At 45.8% G+C, this 14,773-nt stretch overlaps 1 protein-coding gene across 2 annotated transcripts in view; it reads left to right on the plus strand.

The window, feature by feature from the left end:
- Window positions 1-14,773, plus strand: part of TSPAN5 (tetraspanin 5) — a 184,727-nt gene that overhangs the window by 155,847 nt on the left and 14,107 nt on the right. For both annotated transcript variants that reach the window (XM_011967246.1, XM_011967245.1), the window contains exon 3: window positions 13,773-13,919. In XM_011967246.1, coding sequence (XP_011822636.1) covers window positions 13,854-13,919 — 66 coding nt within the window. In that variant the 5' untranslated portion in view covers window positions 13,773-13,853. The remainder of the gene's footprint in view (window positions 1-13,772; window positions 13,920-14,773) is intronic.

The raw sequence follows: 14,773 nt of genomic DNA on the forward strand, positions 1-14,773 counted from the left end.
CTTCTGGATCCCGTTGAGTTAAGTTTAAGAGAATGACATACTGTTTCATAGGCGGGAAACCAAAGCGCAGAGATGTTAAACTGGAATTCTGGCCCTCTCCCTCCCAGTCCTCTGGCCCGTCCGCCATCATCCTCCACTGCACTCACTAGGCTGGGTTCTCTAGGATTGGTTGAAAGGAAAGAGCTGGTGCCCATTGCTGATCCCAGTAGGGAGAATGGGAAATTAGAGGAGCTCTAGCCGCCATATTGCTTTTCTCCTTGGCTTTGCTTTGCTGTAGATAATGATTCTTCTTCCTGGAGGGTTTTTCCCAGCCCACTGTCTGATTTTAGGTCTCAATGCAGAACCCTCCAGTTCTTCCTGTCACAATTATACAGGAGACTCATCTTGGAAAGCCTTTGCTTATTTGCCCAAAAAGGAAAACTCAGTGAAATTCATTGATTCAGGAATGTCAGAGCAGTACAGGCCAGTTTCTATAGCTGGAGGGAGGCAATAGAGGAAAATGGTTACTCCGATGACTTGAGCAGAAAAAAAAATGGATTTCTTAGCATTGAAACTTATTTAAGGAGACATTTCTGAGATGCTGAAAATACTTCTAGAAGACTTGGTTTTATCGACTGAAAGTAGATTGCGATTGTCTTCCTCAGTTATCCCAGTGATTCCCTCAAGTTCTCTGTTGTATCTAAAGAGCTGGAAACCGGCCAGGCACGGTGGCTCACGCCTGGAATCCCAGCACTTTGGGAGACTGAGGCAGGCGGATAAGGTCAGGAGATCGAGACCATCCTGGCTAACACGGCGAAACCCCATCTCTACTAAAAATACAAAAAAATCAGCCGAGTGTGGTCGCGGACGCCTGTAGTCCCAGCTGCTGGGGAGGCTGAGGCAGGGTGTGAACCCAGGAGGCGGAGGTTGCAATGAGCCGAGATCGCACCACTGCACTCCAGCCTTGGCGACAGAGCGAGACTCCGTCTCAAAAAAAAAAAACAAAAAAGAGCTGGAAACCAAACAGCTTATGGTCAGTACCTGGAAGCTATGTGATCTGATGTGTTCTAATCAGTAATGTTTCACACACACATGAAGTATATGGGAAGAAAATTTAATGTTTCTCTGTGTATTCCCCTTTAAACTGTATTCAGTGGTGTTTCTCAGGGATGCCAATTTAGTTGGGTCAAAATTTCAGTGACTTTGTTGTTCACTCTCAGATATCACAGTCCTCCTCTCACTGTGAGGCACAGATCCAGGCCCAGTGATTAGACAGGCTGGATAATAAAACTCCAAACCTAACTTTGCATTAAAATGTGCTCCCTGCCGGACCCATGTGCCTTGGCCCCTGAGGAGGGGAGGGAACATGGGCCCTTGCCCTCTGTATCCTCCTACTGGCCCCTGGCCCTCCCCAGATGCCTCTGCCCACCGCCTGCCCGGGCAGAAGCTGGGGTGGGCTGTGCTCTCTGGGCCTGGTGGAAGTTAAAGAGGAGGATGTTCTGGTCTTTGTGAAGCTCCCCTGCTGAGTCCCTGTGCCTAGTGGTTTCCTTGAGCTTGGTGGCTGTCTCAATTCTAGGTGACCGCCTGGCAGCCCTGCTCGTACCTGGCCACCTTTCTCAGCCAGTGCACCTCTGAGCTCTGCCCTCTGAGGTCACTTCTTCACATACCTGCGGGCAGCCCTATGTGACAGCGTCCAGGATGACCTCAGGCCACCTCTTCCATGCTGCCCCCGTGTTCTCTCCGGGACATACTCATCTGGGAGCGAGGTCAGTCCCCCCAGAACAGCCCGTGCCTGTCCTCGCCTGCCTCTGATACCAGAGCAGCCGGCCGGCCCTTCTCTCTGTAGGTTGCCAGGGCAGGAGGCAGCAGCCCATAGGCCCTTCCTAGGCAGAGTCGGGCCCTAATGGCTGTGTGGGTAAAGTGCAGAGAACTACTTCAGAGCTCCCGGGAGGTGCCCTTGGAACTCCTCCTGAGGTTTAGAGTGAGAAAGAGGCTGTCCACACCCCACCCCGAGGCCCCCGGCAGTGCTGTCACAGCACAGCAACTACTTCTCCAGAGAAACCTTGCCTCCCCTCTCAGTCCTCCTCTGACCCCTTTGTCCCTGCCATATTTCACCGAGGCACACAAAAGAAAGATGTCCTTTGCCGGTGGTGGTGGAGGTGGGGTGTGGAGGGGAGGTCTTGTCTCCTACTCACTTTGGTTTTCAGATAGTGATCAGTGAAATTGGAGGCAAGAATGTTATAACATCATATTGTGTATTTTTCTTAAAATTTTGGAAACACATGTATGATGTTACGTTGGAAATAAGAATCCTCCTGCCCGCTGCTACCCCATCTTCCTGCAGTAGATCACAGGGAGTGGTGTGAACCCTGCTCTGGGGTCAGGTGGCCCAGGCTCAGATCCCTGCTCTGTCACTTCCTGACCTGGGCTACCTGGGCGTGTTAGTTCCTCTCTGTGTCTGTCTCCTAACATGGGTAAGAGTGCCTGCCTGGCTGGTTTCTGGTGAGGGTGAAATAGTCCAGGTAGCCCAGTGCCTGGCTGGAGTCACTGCTAAGCAGTATAGCTCTTTTGGTGCCGCTTTTGTTCGGGCCTTCAGCAGATCTCACCTGGATCACCCCAGAGCCTGACAGCTGCTTCCACAGCAGCTGTCACCTGAGCGGGCTTCTAAGTTGAGAATGGCCTGGAGCTTCCTCTGCTCCAAACGCCTTCAGATGCAAACCCAGCCTCGCCCAATCAGCCTCTTCATCTCCTCTCACCGCTTGTCATGTAGAGGCCCCACTGGGCCAGATCCTGTCACTTTGTCTCCAGTCTTGCTGGTAGGACCTTCTGTCCCTCCCCATGCACCCCCATAACACCCACTGCTTGTGCCTCTGCTCTGTGCACTCTGTTCTTAACCGTCTCCCCTCTAGACTCAGCTCCTGAGGGTGCCGCTGTATGTTTTGCTAGAAATACCCTTGACTAACATAATACCTGGCTACTCACAGGTGATCCTCATGAAAGTATTTGCTCAATAAATGAACGAGTCGCGTATCTTTGAGGTCCTAGAATAGAGGATCACCTGCCGCTAGTCCAGACTTCACCTTTCTTCACTTGAGTTTTGGGGCACCATGATCAGATGCTGTTTTAGCTCAGGCTGCTGTAACAAAATACTATAGACTGGGTGGCCTAAATCACAAATATTTCTTCCTCACAGTTCGCCAGGCTGGGACGTCCAAGATCAAGGTGGTGACAGATTCAGTTCCTAGCGAGGGCCCTCGGTTTGCAGCCACCTTTTTGCTGTGTACTGGCATGGTAGAGTGAGAGAGGGAGGGCCCTGGTCTCTTTCTTTTCTTTTTTGAGATGGAGTCTGTCTCTGTCGCCCAAGCTGGAGTGCAGTGGCGCGATCTCGGCTCACTGCAACCTCCGCCTCCTGAGTTCAAGCAGTTATCCTGCTCAGCCTTCCAAGTAGCTGGGACTACAAGGCACATGCCTGGCTAATTTTGGTATTTTTAATAGAGACGGGGTTTCACTGTATTGTCCAGGCCGGTCTCAAACTCCTGACCTCATAATCTGCCCGCCTCGGCCTCCCAAAGTGCTGAGATTACAGGCGTGAGCCACTGCGCCCGGCCTCTTCCTTTTCTTATAAAGACATGAATCCCATCATGGGGGTCCCACCCTCATGACATCTTCCAAACCTAATTACCTCCCAAAGGCCCCACCTCAAAATACTACCATACTGGGGCTTAGGGTATCAAAATGTGAATTTGGGGGAGACATGAACATTCAGTCCATACCAGAGCCTCTATTAAATCTTTCAGCTTAAACTTTATACCTAGGCAGGAATGTTTCTAGGTATGTCTCCCGTCTTCTGAATGTAAATGAAACTATCTGGAATGGCTGAGAGCAGGGGTGATTTCTGAAAGGCTGCCCTTTTGCATGTGGCTGTTCCCGTGTTGATGGGGCAGTCGCTCCCACCAGAGTGGGTAGGGATGGTGGTTTCCCTGCCTGTGAGCAGTGCCAGCTGATGGAACTTGGTACCGCTGGCCTCCCCAACAGCTACTTGATTGCAGGATTTTATGGAGACCTGAAAGATGACCGCCCCTCCTCCTCCTCCTCCTCTCCTCAAAGGCAGGTCATGGCCACTTTTTAATCTGCAAAAAAAGCATTACTTGAGTTTCACTGATGACCTTTTTTGACAAGAAAAAATGGGAAGGAGCCATGCATCTTTGAAACTGCTAGTCATCTTTTATCCTTGTATCTCTTTGTCAGGCATGAACTAAGCTGCTCTTGCTCCCTTACATCTCCCTGGACTGTTCAGGGCCTGACAAGCTTTCTTCTCATTCCTAGTCGTCGCTCTGGCCTCTGCAGCAGTTCCTTAGCTAGACGGATGTTTGGAGTTTTACAGAGCGGCGGAGCATCTTTGACAAGTTTTTATAGGGACAGGTTCCTCTGTGGCCCTGTGGTCTCTATTTGGTCTTCCTGTGTATACTGTTTAGAACCACATTTCCAACTCTCCAGGACCACCCCTCTCTGAGTAGCTGTATTTCCTTTGAAATGTCATTCCTTGTTACCCTTTCTCGCTAGGGAAATGCTTCTCTATCTCTTACTCTAGGAAAGCTGTTGTCAGGAGGATCTGGTTTATGGAGGGATGGGTGAATCAAGAGCCAGTCTCATACATTTCAGAGGGGTCCATCTGGCCTAGCTTTGGGTGCACATTTCATAGGCCTGTCTCTCTCTCTTTCTTATCCAGCAGTTGGAAGGAATGTGCTTGTATATGCAAAAGCAGAAGAGTCCCAGACCTTGGGGTTTATTAATGCTATTTTTGTATTTCTTTTCTGTGTGGGTTGAGAGAAGAAGCTTGCCAGGTGGCACACAGAGGCTCCTCTGTGCTGGTGATGAAAAAAAACCACAGACACTCCTGAAGTTTATTGGTGTGGAACCCTTCTGGAGTTTTGTTTGCCTTTTCATTTCTGCATGTGCATAGAAACCTCTTTCAAGAAGAAATAGTTGCTCAGAACATATTCCTTTAATTGCAGAAGCATGGGGAAGAAGCTGCTTAAATTCCAGAGACAGCTGAATGAATAAGGCAGTAATGAGGAGAGGGAAGCTTGGCTGGTTTGTCTTTTTTTTTTTTTTTTTTTGAGACAAAGTCTATCTCTGTCACCCAGGCTGGAGTACAGCGGCATGGTCTTGGCTCACTGCAAGCTCTGCCTCCTGGGTTCACGCCATTCTCCTGCCTCAGCTTCCCGAGTAGCTGGGACTACAGGCACCCGCCACCACGCCTGGCTAATTTTTTGTATTTTTAGTAGAGACGGAGTTTAACCATGTTAGCCAGGATGGTCTCGATCTCCTGACCTCATGATCCGCCTGCCTCGGCCTCCCAAAGTGCTGGGATTACAGGCATGAGCCACTGCACCTGGCCAGTTGGCTGGTTTTTCATATTCTTACTGAGACATACTATGTTCATCAAACCACTGAACAGCCAGATCTAAAGGGGATAGAACATAGTTTAGCCACTGGAAGGTCACTCCGGAGTGGTGACTGACAACCAGTGTGCCAGTCAGCACCTCAGCAACAGAGGTGTCCTTTCTCCTGGTTCCATGTGCCACCATCGGGGCAACACAACTGCTAATTGGCAACACCACTGCTGTCTTACCGCAGTCACTGACTCCTCCCTGCTCTCTTCTCTGCTGCACCACTTCTCAGTACCCTAAGCTTCCACCACTCATGACTTCTGCCTACTCCTGGCTTCAGCTTCTTCATGGCCTCCCCCTTCTGCCTTTTCTCTCCATGTCTTAGATTATTTCCAATTCTCCCCCCAAAAAGATCTTATTAACAAGTCAGTGATGGTCACCTCTGTTAGGCATGATCATCAGGTGTGGCCATGGCTTTCCTTAGAGGGGGTCAGGCAGGGCAAGGACCCAGAGCAAAACAGTTTCTTCTCCAGAGCAGTTGGGTTAGACACTCCTCCTGGGTGCTTCTACAGTGTCTGGTGTCTTCCTCTTGCTCTAATAATTATATTATTAATATAATAGTGATAACTGATGATGGCAATACACTTTTATTGAATTCTTACTATGTTCGAAGCACTCCACATCGTGTTTGGGTTTAATTGGATTGTCTCTATCATCTTCATTATAACCTTAGAACGTAGAGTACCGTTTTCACAGTTATAGAAATTGAGGCTTAGGCAGATGAGGTAATCTGCCTAAGATGACACAGGTAGTAAGTGTGATCTTAGGCAGGTTACTTCATCTGCCTAAGCCTCAATGGGGCTTAGGATTGGGTTTCAAGACAAGCTAGTCTGTATTATAGTGTCTGTCTGTTTGTCTGTCTCCCTCATCGTCCAGGCTACCCCACTGAGTTTTAGATTTACTTGGATCCCAGGGGATACTGGAGGTGAGCCACATTGGCTTAAGTACAGTTCAGGAGGAGGTTGACTCTGGAATGCTCTCTCTGCGCCACTCTAGAGCAGGCTAGGCTTAAGTGGCTGGAATATCACAGTCTCCCTTGTACCATGATGGGTGCAAATGGATACACTGTTGCTTGTTGGCTCTCTAAACTTCTGTTATAATGCTATTGCCTCAGACATGGACCACTAATGTGTCTTATTTCTTCTTAGACATATACTGGTCTTTTTGCTAAGTTAGGAGAGATGCTGTCTGGTTCCTAGTGGATAATGGAAATCTCCTACTGCAGAATCATCTCTTAAAGGCTTCAAATGGATAAGCCAGAGCTAGTTGTCCAAAAGCTAATTTGCAGAATGGACAATTTGTTGAATATATTTTTTCTTTCAACTTTTTAAACTGACTGCTATTCATTTTGTCTTTATAGCAGCATTTTATGTTATGGTCAATTTGTTTTTTGCCTCTGCTGCCTGCTGCAACAACAGCTGTAGACTTTAGAGGCAGGAGAAGAGAAGATTAAGGATCCTAAGAAGAATATTGACATAGCATATAGTCTGCATATGAAGAATTCTTATGAATACATTCATTTATATCAGTTCTTACTAACAAAATCTTAATGTATTAATAAGATATATGTATAGGAATTCTTCCCACACAGCATTCTGAATCGATCATCTTGAATATATTTTTCTCATGACCTGCAGTCTTGGTCTCTGGCTGTCTCTCTCTCTTTCTGAATCTTTCTCTTTCTGCTACTACTGTTCAGAATCTCACTTTCGTATGTCAAATAAAACAGATGGAAATAACTGTGTGGCCCATTACTCTGCTTCTTGCTCATTTATCCTTGTTCCAGTTAGATTCAGCTTCATGGGCTATTTTCTGATGTTATGTGCAAAGTCTAGTACCCTTGACATCTTTAGCCCCCAGGGCTTGCTCTGCTTTTAGGATTCAGGTAGGAGAAGGATGAGAACTTCCTATGGAATATAGATGCCAAGCTCTGTGTGTGCCCTTGTGGCATAAACAGGTACAGAAGAGAGTAGTCGGATAACATTTTGTATTTATTTGCTTATTTATGTTTTATTACTTTTTGAGATGCGATTTCACTCTGTTGCCCAGGCTGGAGTACAGTGACGTGATCATAGCTCACTGCAGCCTCCAACTCCTGGGCCTAAGTGATCTTTCTGCCTCAGCCTCCCGAGTAGTTAGGACTACAGGCACACACCAGTGCACCTGACTTATTTTTAAATTTTTTCTAGAGATGGGGTCTTGTTTTATTGCCCACGCTGGTCTCGAACTTCTGGCGTCAGGCAATCCCCCTACCTCAGCCTCCCAATGTATTGATTTTTTTCCGTGTTTGAGATTTTAAAAGTTGGTATTTAAACTCAAGGGCTGAACATTCAAGTTTGCATGCAGAATTGGAGGTTAAACCATGTTATGCATTATTTGTCAGTAACATAGACAAAGCACCTAAAAGTTCCACACAGGTTCCCCAGAACTGCTCATTTCATTGATGACGCTGAATTCATAGTGAGTTAACATGAATGAAGACTGTTTACACTGGCTTAATTACTACGTTGACTTGAAATATCAGCCAGCTGGGGAAAATGACCGTTTAAAACCCGGTGTATCCCTTTGCTCCCTATACCCACATTTTTTCCCAGCTTTGGCCACGTGTGTGTGTTTCTGTGTGTCTGTGTGCATGTCTGTGTGTACATGTTTACATGCCTGTGTGTGTGTGTTTACATGCATGGAGGACTGAAGCATAGTTTATTCAAAGCTTTTGTGTTGTGCAGGACTTCTCAGATGCAAATGAAGACCCAAAGAGAAGGAGTGTAAGCCATCAAGGGAGTGTATCTAAGGCTCCTGGAGTGACACACAGAGCTCTAGGGCAGGCCTCAGGAACCACTGGTCTGGGAATTTATAATGCCTTCTGGATTTTCCCTCCCTACTCTTGTTCTTTGTTTCTTCCTGAGCACTGGTTTTCTGCTTCTCACTGCAATCTGACTTTCTTCACGTGGTAAGAAATATGACATGCTTCACAAGGCTCTGGAGTTTGGCATTTTAGAGTCTCAACCACTAGAGAAAGGTGCCTGGTCTAAATCCTGGCACTTCAGGAAGGGAATCCAGGCTTCTCAGGCCTCACCAGGCCAGTGGGATCGTATGAGATCCCGGCAGCTCTGAGGGGCCATGGAGTGAAAGGAGGGGCAAAGGCATCCTTACAAGGAGGAGGTGGTGCTGTTCCCAGAAGAAGAAGCGGGGGGCCTCAGGTTCCCAGAAGACTAGGTGTCTGCTGGTGGTGTTCTTGCACATTCCTAAGGATTTACCATGAATCTGAGTGCCTGTTTTAAATTACTTGGCAGACTTAATTGTAATCTTAGATTTTTTTTTTTCTTACAGCTTCTTGTCAACAACAAGGTTTAATTATAATTACTCTTCAGCAGGCATATACTAGCACTTCTTACTCATCTGTCAAATTGAGCTTAATGAAATGAAAAAGTCCAGAGAGAGACCCCATCTTTAGGACAACAGAAGACTGAACAGTCAACTCCCCATCATTTTTGTAATCCAAATCACTGTTGTCAGGATTATGTTCAGCTTTTTTGTTTTTTGTTTTTTGTTTTGTTTTGTTTTGTTTGATAGAGTCTTGCTCTGTCGCTAGGCTGGAGTGCAGTGGCTCAGTCTCAGCTCACTGCGACCTCTGCCTCCTGGGTTCAAGCGATTCTCCTGCCTCAGCCTCCCGAGTAGCTGGGATTACAGGCGCGCACCACCACGCCCAGATCATTTTTGTATTTTTAGTTGAGACGGGGTTTCACTGTGTTGGCCAGGATGGTCTCAATCTCTTGACCTGATGATCCGCCCACCTTGGCCTCCCAATCCCTCCATGTAGTCAAAAGCAATAAAACTGCTGCTCTTCAGGGAATGTTGGGAAATTGTGCACAGATGAAAGAATAAGTCTGTTTTTCTCTCCTGCTAGGTAAGTAAGCCTAATCCCAAGGGGAAAAAATACTGGCTGTTGGGCATTGACTTCCACATTCACTTCTTGTGTTTCAAGATTTGAGGTAGTGATGATGGTTAATAATATATTCTTGAAAAATGCTGAGTGGATGTAAAGTGTTCTCACCACAAAAATGGTAACTATGTGAGGTAATGCATGTGCTAACTAGCCAGATTTAGTCATTCCACTATTTATATATACACGCACCTCAAAACATGGACATGTACAATACACACAATTTTCTTTTTTTTCTTTTGAGATGGAGTCTCCCTCTGTCAACCGGGCTGGAGAGCAGTGGTAGGATCTCGGCTCACTGCAAGCTCCGCCTCCGGGTTCACGCCATTCTCCTGCCTCAGCCTCCCGAGTAGCTGGGACTACAGGCACATGCCGCCACACCCCGCTAATTTTTTGCATTGTCAACAGAGACCGGGTTTCACCGTGTTAGCCAGGATGGTCTCGATCTCCTGACCTCGTGATCCGCCCACCTTGGCCTCCCAGAGTGCTGGGATTACAGGCGTGAGCCACCGCGCCCAGCCAATACATACAATTTCATGTCCATTTCAGTTTTTTAAAAATTTAAAATAATTTAAATAGATAGATAAAGGATATATTCTTTCCACCCAGGAAAAAAAAAGATTTGAGTTAGTTTTCAACTGATAACTACATGGGTCTATTCTGGATTCATTAAAAATACAGTTCTTGGTAGTCTTTCCTATGCTTTGTGGGAGATTAGTTCCCCTTCCCACTCTGTAGTATCTGTTTGCAGCTCTATGTTTGCCAGAATTTAGGATTAAATAAGTCGAACCTGCAGTCCAGCTCAGTCCCCAAATGATTGTTGTTTCCGTGGAAACAGTTGAAGGCCTCTCAATTAAAACTGCCTCTGCAGACTAGGGAGAGTAAGTATTAAAATGAGTTTGTCTGAGTAGGCAATTTTAATCCTCCAAATTAAACTCAGAGAGTGCAAATGATCTAGGAATCTCCTGACAGTTGGGATCATAGTTCTTTGTCTTTGGGGCAGGGATTATTTTGATATTTCGGGCATAGGTATGTTTGCTAGCTTGCTGCTTGCTTTGCTGAGTTGCGCAGATCATTGTCTTTGTTACCCGCGGAGCTCTTCGTGTACAACCATGGATCATGGGCGAGGGTTTGGGAGCAATCTGATCTTTGTTCAGACTTGTGAGCTGCAACTAAAAAGCCCATTAAAAATGGATGAAATCATAGAACACTCTTAAAGTTGAAAGGAATCTTAAAGGTCATTAAGGCCTAATTTCCCATCCGCTTTGGGAATCTTTCCTAGAACGCTGTTGACAAAGGTTCACAGCATCAGCTCCCCTGTTGGGGAATCTCGTATTTCTCAGGGCAGCCTTCTTTGGTGCATTGAACAGACTTGGTGATATTGTTAAGGGGGTCCTTGTTCTTAGAGCTCCCAAGATGGTGGCCGCCGCTTCCAAGATGGTGGCAAGCCTCTTGTTCTCTGACCTGGGGTTCTTGGCCTCAGGGATTCCAAGGAATGGAATCTTGGGCCATGTGGTGCGTGTTATAGCTCTATTCAACTCGCTTGGGATGAACCCCGGGCACTTAGCCCATGCAGGAACAATGGCGATCCTCTAGCCCGATTGGGAGCGGCAATGGGCGTCTTGCTGGATCAGGAGCACAGTGGACACCCTGCCGGATCCGGAGGGGTGGAAGTCAGCTGTGGCGTCTACAATGACGGCAATCAGCAGTGGTGGAGGGCGAGCGAAAGCTCAGTTCAAACCAGAACAAACACGGACCAGAGAGTGTGCAGTTGCAAGATTTAATAGAGTGAAAAGAGAGCTCCCATACAATGGGAGGGGACCGAAAGGGGGTTGCCCACTCCCAGCTCAAATGCCTGAGTTTATATCCGGATCACGGATGCATATCCCCTGTGCTCTCAGACGATATAGGATTTCACTATTTGTTTACCTCCTGCTTTAGCCTAATTTGTATTTTAGTGAGCGCTCTTTTCTACCTGATTGGTTGGTGTGAGCTGAGTTACAAGCCCCGTTTTTAAAGGTGGGTGCGGTCACCTTTTCCCAGCTTGGCTTAGGAATTCTTAGTTGGCTTAGGAAATCCAGCTAGTCCTATCTCTCAGTATTAGAAATGCCTCTTTATGATGGAACTGACATTTCTGTCAGTTCTGCTACTGCCACCTCTTCTTTCTGGTGCCAAGTTAACTGTGTCTTATTCTCCCATAATTAAACTTAAAATCTTTTAAGAATGTTTTCATGTATACCCAAAGTCTTCTCTCTCTTCCCATGACTGAGAAGGTCCATAACATGAAAACTTCAGGTACTAACATCTGTGGTTAAAGGCGTTCTTGGGGGAGAGGCTGGTATCCTAACAATCCTGGGCCTTTACCACTGTTGCTTGGATTTTTTATTTTAAGTTTATTTTTATAGAGAAAGGGTTTCACTCTACTGCCCAGGCTGGTCTCAAACTCCTGGCTTTAAGCGATCCTCCGACTTCAGCCTCCCAAAGTGTTGGGATTACAGGTGTGAGCCACTCCACCCAGCCTGTTGGTTGGGTTTTATCTGACTTCTCTGGCAAGTTTTTTCTCAGCATCATATGTATAGGTATTTCTGTGTTTTCCTTCAGCCTTTTCCCCGCTGGAGTAAATATTCATAGTTCGCTGCTTGGAAACCCAAGAAACAAAACTGGATCAAACCTTGGGTCTATGCAGCCTCGTGAAGGGTGTGGTTGCCTTCTTTGATGTCACCTAAGAAGTTAATGAATACATCCTCAATCCCAACTGCTTTAATAGCCTTTCAGCCATTTGTCTGTGACATTAAACCTTAGACTTTTTAAAATTAGGTTTAAGTTTTACGTTTTAAGAGTTCTTTATTCCCCATATGCATTCTGTTCTTAATATCCTATTATTGTTCGTAAGTTGACACCCCCCTAAAGGAAGAAACAGGCAGAAAAAATAGAACAAATGAAATATGCTTCTCCAAATGTTCCTACCTGCAACCTTTAAATGGATTAAAACTTAAAACTCCTAAGTTCAGATGTTGATTAGTGCTGACTGGGATGTACTGGGAAGCAAGTGTATGGCCCCTGCTTGGTACTGAAATAGACATTGTGTACTGGTTTCAAAGAAGCAATGGCGTCTGTCACCTTCAGCCAGTCACCAAACTGCTCTGAGTTCCATTTTCCTCAAGCATAAAATCGGATGATTGCTTCCTGTTCTTACAGGTTATTGGGAGTGCTTTGAAAACAATTTTTTAAATTATTAAGGCTTTACAGCAAACTATACTGTGATGCTCTGGAGGTATTTTGATTTGAGAGTACCAAACAACTTCAGTAAAATTAAAATATTGGTGATATTGGCTGTTTAAGGCCCATGCCCATCCACAGTTTCAAAATAATCTTGTAACATAGGTTCTGGGTGGTATTTGATGTGGTATCACACATAAGGGAAGAGGGGATTTCAGTAAAGAAATGTCATTGTTTGTGGAAAAGTGAAATTACATAGGGTCTGTTTGGTGTTCTTGTGGCAGAAGAATAAGAGTTGAAAGTGAGGAAGTAAACTTTGATTTGTAAATCTTTTAAATTTCAACTCAAAGGAAGGTGGTAAGAAATACTCCAATAGCAAGCTTCAGAACAGCCACCAGAGCAAACCACACAAGGTTTTTGGGATCTCAGGCTAATAAAGGTCTCCCATGAAGCTCAAGAGTAGATCCTGAGGTACAATTTTTTTCTTGGAAAAAAACCAAAAACAAAAAAAAATTTGTAGGTGTTTGTAATCGGGACTGGCTGCTGTGTTAGTTTTCAGCTTCTAGCTCGACCCTATTTCCAGAGAAATTCCAAGGGCTTTGCAGTAGGCATTTGTCTAACTTTTGCGTGTCCTGGGTCTTAAAGATGACCTCCCGCTTTCTGGGGGGTCATGGGGTATGTGTGTTTTTTATGCATCTGTCTTTTTTTGCTTGTTTGTTTTTACTGAAGACCACTTATATTTGCAGACATTGAAACCAAAGGTAACACCACATCTTCTCCTTACAGGGTCTGAGGACTGTTTCTTGGCAACTTTTTTTCTATATATAGTTTTCCCAAAAGTATGAACACATTTAGACATTGGAAAGAAAGCAGTTTCCCTCCCTCCTCCCCTCCCTCCACCCCTTCCTGCCTTCCTCCTTTCCTTCCTTTTCTTTGTTTCTCTCTTTTCTCTCTTTCTTTCTCTCTCTTTCTCTCCCTTTCTCTCCCTCTGTTTCTCTTTCTTTCTCTTTCTCTTTCTCTCTTCCTTTCCTCTCTTGAGTATTAATCACATACCTGATAATCAGATGCCCTCTGCAGGTTTTCTTTGGGAGGGGAAAGGACAAATGCGATAGTCTTGACATGTTGGAAAACTGACCCCACATCCTGGTGCCTTGTTGTGTGTTCTTTTCTGCTCCCAGGGAGTTCTGTCCAACATCTCTTCCATCACCGATCTCGGCGGCTTTGACCCAGTTTGGCTCTTCCTTGTGGTGGGAGGAGTGATGTTCATTTTGGGATTTGCAGGGTGCATTGGAGCGCTACGGGAAAACACTTTCCTTCTCAAGTTTGTAAGTATCCCACTGTCTACTCTCAGATTGAGAGCCAAAACGTCACCTTCCATCAGGGGGTCACCCTATCTACAGGCAAGACAGTGAGCTGTACCAAAGGCACTGGCAAAAGTAGGGCCCAGGTCATTATTTTCTTTTGAGAGAGCTCTCTAGCCCTGACTCCCAGTCGTGCCTCCTTAATAAGTACACCACCACCCCCACGACCACACCGTGCCATCCATGGAGATTTCGTGCATATATATCACAGACTTAGATTCTATTCCCTAAGATATCTTCAGGACTAAGGTAGGTGTATATATTTCTCTTCTAAGTGATTCCTCCCCACCGTTTTAATGCACATAGTAAGTGGGGAACTGTGCAGGTCGTTGGTTTGGAGAAACCAGGCAAAAGCACAGTGACTGTGGCCTGTCCAGGTTAAATCTGTTAAGCAGTAGGTTTTGCTAAATATGGCAAAACACTAAAAGGTAAAGCTCCTTTGTCGTTAGCTGGTACAAAGTTCTCCTTTGTAATTTTTAGATGTGGTGTGGTTGGTGTGATCACTGTCTTGAGTGAATGTTTGTAGAGGAGAGGTTTCACCAGGGGGTTCATTGGTATTTAAAGTTAAAATAGAGAATGAAAAGTGAAAGCCTTTGTGTTGGACACTCATTTCAAAGGAGAAGAAAATGGCATGTGCCATTTATGTATCTTAGATATGGTTGTTGAATGTAGCCAAATGTGCCTGTCAGCATGGAGCTTGGCACTCTGGTGGGCGTCTGAATCATAGCCCTCTATATGAAGCATCCATTCCCCTTTCTAAGAACAGAGAAAGGATCCAAAGCACCCACCTTCATTTGCTGAGGAAGGATGGTAGACAT

Source organism: Mandrillus leucophaeus, unplaced genomic scaffold (genome assembly GCF_000951045.1).
Source record: "Mandrillus leucophaeus isolate KB7577 unplaced genomic scaffold, Mleu.le_1.0 Scaffold795, whole genome shotgun sequence".
NCBI classification, from domain to species: domain Eukaryota; kingdom Metazoa; phylum Chordata; class Mammalia; order Primates; family Cercopithecidae; genus Mandrillus; species Mandrillus leucophaeus.